Source organism: Neltuma alba, unplaced genomic scaffold (genome assembly GCF_004799145.2).
Source record: "Neltuma alba isolate B1F8T4 unplaced genomic scaffold, ASM479914v2 tig00001103_pilon, whole genome shotgun sequence".
Taxonomy (NCBI): Eukaryota; Viridiplantae; Streptophyta; class Magnoliopsida; order Fabales; family Fabaceae; genus Neltuma; species Neltuma alba.
In genome coordinates, this window is record NW_021632329.1 from 64,341 (window position 1) to 70,340 (window position 6,000).

A 6,000-nucleotide genomic window follows, 5' to 3' on the forward strand; every position below is an offset into this window, starting at 1 on the left:
GGATTGACCCATAAAAGTCAAACACTTATTAACGATCGTTTGATATATAAAGCGAATAGAAATTGAAATAACAATAACAATTAAAAAAGGCGATTCTCAGAATAAAAGATAAGTCACATTTAGATTTGAACTAAAATATTTCTTACTTTACATACAAATGCATGGTTTGTAAATAGTTTGAAATCTGAAAATAGACATTTCATTGTGTAGGAGCTATAATTCAAATATCTTACAAAGCAAACTTTGCTTTCTTTTGAGTGCTAAATGATGAGAAAATGTATGGTTGAGAAAAAGACATTGAATCGCTTATAACAATAAGGTCATCATCATCATCAAATAGGACAACTGTGAATAATTATGATTTACAAGCTTGCTTTAAACAACCTTATTAATTATGCAAGTTAACGTCCATGGATTTGGCCTAAAACTTGAAAGTAAAGCTTTTCCAGAAAGAAAAAATCATTCTTTTTTTTTTTTCTTTCCAAATTCGTTACCATTACTTTAGTTTTTAGGTTCAGCACCATTATTGATGAAATTATTTTGAGAAAGATAAGAAATTAATAAAAAATATGTATTATGTAAAGTTTACTTTAAGTTTCATTCTTCACAAAACTCTCAAAGCAAGTTTCTTTAAGAATGGAATGTTTGTATCATAGGTTTTGAATACAAGCCCTTAAGTTTAGTATTTATACATATTCCATGTTCACTTTGTGTGTGTATAAAAATTTGAGAAAATTAGAGTAAAAAAATAATATAAATTATAAAATAAATTAGAAAATAGTTTTATTTACAAGTCATGAACAACTCATACTCTCTCATGCTACATTTTGTTCACTTGCTTCCATAAAGTCCATTTCACATGGTTTCGCAAAAAACAAAATAAAAGCTTAAAAGAAGTGAAACTTCCAACAATATTTTAGTACGCTTTTTATTACGTCTTAAAAATTTATTATCAGGCTTCTCAAAATATATAAATACTCCTCCGGTTTTAAATATAAAATTTTTTTATAGTACAAATTACACTACAAAAAGTCTTATATTTAGGATCAGAGAAGTATATAATTTTAAAAATTTTGACCTAAAACTTTTAAGGGTCATTTTATAAATTTTTCAAAAATAGAAAAGTCAAACACTTAAATTATGGAAATTATTTAATACAATCCAAAGACATTTGGAATATGTGGCAAAGCTTAAACAAGAGGTTATTGCGGGCTCAGGCCAGCATCATTTTTGTGTGTTAATTAAGTAAATTTAGAAGCTTCAACCAGAGAATCAGGGTGATGCGTAATAAGTTTGTATTTTGTGAAATTAATACTTATATGATAAATCAAATAAATAAATAAATCATAAAGAAGCTGTAAAAATATAAACTTTTATGTTTTCTAAACCCAAACTATAAGTTTTCATATATGTGTGTGTATATCTTTTTAGTTTTTTCTCGTTCCTCCTCATTTAATATATTCTTTTTTGTATTAATGTCTCACACAAATATATAAAACTCAAATAATATATTAATACTATCAAAATCAAATGTGAAATTATTGCAAGTCATTCTCATCAAAAGCCACAAATATTGATTTCTTTTTCGGCTTTAAAATTTTATTTTTACAATCAATAATAAAGATCCACGGTGTACCTGAACCAGTCAAGTTGAAAACCAAAAGGCAAAAAGGCAGAACCTTCATGCAATTCTGCGGCGTTAAGCAAAGCAGAAAGCGTCACTATACCCCACAAATTCCATTATAAAATAAAACACTAATAATAACACCATCATCATCATCTTCAACCGCTTCTAATTCATGGAAGATTCTGATTATATTAAGCAAATCTTGAAGGGCAAAGTACCAGACAATCATAGCACAATTCAGGGGGGGAAACAAGAAAAAGAAAAAGAAAACCACAGGAAAAAAGCAAACCCATCAATCATTTCTTCACTTTCCTCCTCCTTTTCTCGCCTCATAATAAAGACAGCCTCTGTTTTACCATTTTCCCCTGTAACCTGAACATTTCCCACCATGGAATTCAGATCCAGATCATGCAGAGATGAAGGTTGCCACGCAGGAGGGCGGGGATTCCCAGGAAACATGCAAGATCTGAGGAGTTACAGTGCTAATTATAGTAGTCAGAAGGAGGGGAAGATGAAGAAAGGGAAGAAAGCTTCAAAAAGTTGGAGCTTTAGTGACCCAGAAGTGCAGAGGAAGAAGAGAGTTGCTAGCTACAGAGTGTACGACATGGAAGGGAAAATGAAAGGATCTCTGAGAAAAAGCTTCAGGTGGGTCAAGAACTCTTACAACCATGTGATCTATGGATGGTGGTGATTAATGGGTACTTATGAGTTTGTACTGATCTTTCTTTAAATTCTGAATCCTTTTTTAAGTAAAAATTGTCCCTCTGTAATGTATTCTGGAGTTTCATGAACTATCATGTTTATGTATGGAATTACCAAACTTGGTCATTTTCAGCTCATCTTTGAAGTATGGTTCTGTGTTTTGAAATGGAGTTTTTTTTTTTTTTTTAATTATTGGGGGGGTGTTAATTTTCAGTATTAATTATTTTGAAGGCTAACTTGGTTTTGTGGGGATTAATCTGTTTCTTTTCTGTTTCAGCCTCTGATCCTGGTATATATGCTTTTCAATATCAATCTGTTTCACTAAGATGTCAAAATACATTTTGATCGTGTGAGGCAGAATTTCGTTAATATTTTTATTTGGCTTCCTTAATCCTTACTCAGAAAATTTAAAAAGGGAAATTGGCTATTGAAAAAGAAACCTCTGGCACTTTTTTCTGCGCATATTGTGAAGAGTATTCCTGAACATTTTTTTTTTAAAAAAAGATTCTTCTTCATCTGGCTCTCGTATGATAGTTACTGAATTATTTAGATTACGTATGAATAATTTATAGTTTTAAGTTCTAACACCTCCACTGTGACAGGCCTAAAAGCATGTTTTAACAGTTTGAACTCTTTAATATTACACCAGAAAATGATTTTCCTGGCATCAATGAGTTGGTGCGCGTAAAATAGTATTGGTCTGATCCTTAATATAGAACCTAATTATCAAGTTGATTTTGGTTTTAAATATAAGACATATTTCTTATATTTATCGATTTTTTTCAAATTATACCTATAGATAGTCCCTCAACTATAATCAAGTAGAAGAGGGAGAGAAAACATTAAGGAAGATGGTTATAGTGTTTTAGAAAAAAACATGTTATATTTCTCGTAATTAACTAACTTACTTAACTTTTTTAATCTAATTAAATTAGTTAAATAGGTCTTATATTATGTACTGGATGAGTACTTTAAAATGTTTCCAAACAAATGAAGCCACGATTATAATTTCCCCCTTTCGTTTGTACGACTAATGATAACACTAGCGCAACTCACCGAACAAGGAACCCCATTTCGTGATAATAATTATATAGAATCATCAAATTAGAAGTAAAAGATTTATAAACAGAATAGTTATCTTCGAATCAAGGGTATCAAGGGTAAAGGTGCAAATTTATTCTGATCTTATTTTTTAAGTGTATCCAACACCCAATCTTTTTAGTGACGCAATTTTACTATTTTTTGGGTGCGTTTTTGCTGATAATTTTTTTAAAAAATACACTTTCACCTCTGATTTTGGATGCAACTTTAGCTCTAGAGGATAAAGTTACACACACAAAAAAATCATGAGTGAAATTACACCACTAAAAAAAAAATTAAGGTGTTAGGTGTGGCTAGAAAACAAGACCAAGGCATACATTTGCATCTTTTCCCTTGAATCAAAGATCGAAGATAAATATCCAAACAGGACCAGCAAAAAATCTGGTCCTTCATAAATTTTTTTTTTCCTTTTGACTTATTGAAGAAACGAATTTAATTATGGGGATTGATTTGTCACTTCAAAATTTAATTTTGTGGATAAGGTTATCATTTAATCTATGATTGAAGATAAATAGCGCCCCCCGGGCCGGGGGGCCGCACTGAGAATTCTTGTTAACACTTACCCTCAATCTTGGCTTTAAACTTTTCCATTCTTTTGTTTCATACGCGACACTCGAATGGAACGTAGTGCAGTTAGAATAGCTTACGAATACGATTTACGCAACCAATTAAAGTTACGAATTATATATAAACTCGATAAATTTGAAATTTATCAAGAGTGATAACACTAATCGCATCAGTCTCATGCTCCCTTTACGTTGAAATCTCTCATAAGACCTCGCGATAAAAGCAGAGCTTATTATTGGTGTTAAAACTTTATGGATACAAATTATGACAAAGCTATGAAGAGACGAAATACTGCTTCAATCAAAATTTCAAGTAGACAAACATTCAAAATAAAGCAAAATCATATGCCTTAGGAGCCCTAGCTTCACGTTTAAATGCCTACAGCCTACCCATTTTCAGGAGCTTCTGGTCTCAACTCTGAAACATTTTGTAAAAGCAACACCAATCAAACCTGGAATCTGGCAAAAATAAAAAAAATAATTTACAAAAACAAACAAACAAACCAACCTCTTGGTGTAAGTAACCCATGCTATTCTTTCAGGGGAAAAATCCAAATGACCAACAGAGTGACGGACACTGGTACTTGAAACTGACCCTGGTAGAGTAGAGAATACCCAAAGGCACAAAAAGCAATTCTCTCCACCAAAGACCTCAACAGAATAACATAGGGACAAGGGTACACCAAACAAAGGAGGTCGTAGTTGTCAAGCCCCACCAAATCAATGTGAACTTGTAAAGATTAATCAATGTAGAGTTCAAATAAATAGCAGTGTGTGAGACAATCAGCATTAAACAGGAAAAATAACGCCATAAGTTGATCAAATATTTTGACAAAATATACTTGAAGATCAAAAGCTCCGACTTAGTTGTTATACAAACAAGACATCTTCAACCCATAATCATGTTCACATCTTGCTCAGCGATCACAAATCTCTCGCATTCCCCTACTTAGAAGTCCTCATAGTATAATAGTTTAAATTCAATATTTCACAGATATCAAAAAGCATGGTTAAAAAGTGAAGAAAATTTATAGTAAAAAGGACGCAAAGCCAATTCAGTACATTAACAGTATTAACAAAAGCCTCGTTAACAGGCCAGAGATTGTCAGGAATCCACCTAAGCATGTCTTTAAGCATGTCTTTACTGTATACTTCTTAAAGTGACTTCCCAACTTGTTGCAGCTTTCTCCCAACAATGCACAGATAACACTCCTTTGAGTAAAGCATGTGAAAGAGTATGAAAACTTTTTCAGAATTTACAAAGTACCAGGAGAGGCAACTGCTAATACTGCACCCTATCATCATTAAAATGCAGGCCCTCGATGCCTCTGAGTGTTGACTCAAAATTCTTTGCATTTGACACGTTTCTTCCAGATGAAGTTCTGTTTTGTTCTGATGATAAAATAGGTGAACCTCTTTGAGCGCCAGAGACTTTGCGAAGTGCTCCAGGACTTGCATCCACTGGAAGATGGTGAGAGCGTTCAGTCTCACTGCTAACAATTGCATCACGACTGCCAGAAACAGCACCTCGTCTTTGTGATCCACTTGACCGGAAGAGATTGGAGCTTGACAACTGAATAATCAATACAAAAGAAGTCAAAAGTTTGACAGGATGCTAACTGCAATAGACTATTAACAGGCGGACAGGTGCAACATTAACTGACAGGAAATCACAGCATGATCATAAAGCATCTAACGAGATCAGATCTCCTTACTTAAATGCCACAAGCAAAATAAAAAGGCTCAAGTTGTTTTCATTCACAGGAAATATGAACTATAACCACACTAGAACATTTCCCAAACTCATCAGAAAAATGATAAAGACCCAACACTTAGCATCACAAGTTTCTTCTACGGTAAGCATATTCTATTCCTAAATTCCAATAAATGTTATTTTCCAAACTTCTTTTTCCAGTATTCCTCCTCATTATCTTTCACTTAAGATGAATTGCCAATAGGATGAAGAAGGTTTTTCAGACTTCCTGGAGCCAGAAGGCAACAGAA

The 6,000-nt window shown here is 32.8% G+C and overlaps 1 protein-coding gene across 1 annotated transcript; it reads left to right on the plus strand.

Annotated features, from left to right (window-relative positions):
• The first annotated feature begins 1,883 nt into the window (after window positions 1–1,883).
• Window positions 1,884–2,514, plus strand: LOC114750613 (uncharacterized). The gene has a single exon (XM_028939211.1). It carries the CDS (start codon window positions 2,016–2,018, stop codon window positions 2,316–2,318), a length of 303 nt encoding a protein of 100 aa, XP_028795044.1. The 5' UTR covers window positions 1,884–2,015; the 3' UTR covers window positions 2,319–2,514.
• The last annotated feature ends 3,486 nt before the right edge of the window (window positions 2,515–6,000 follow it).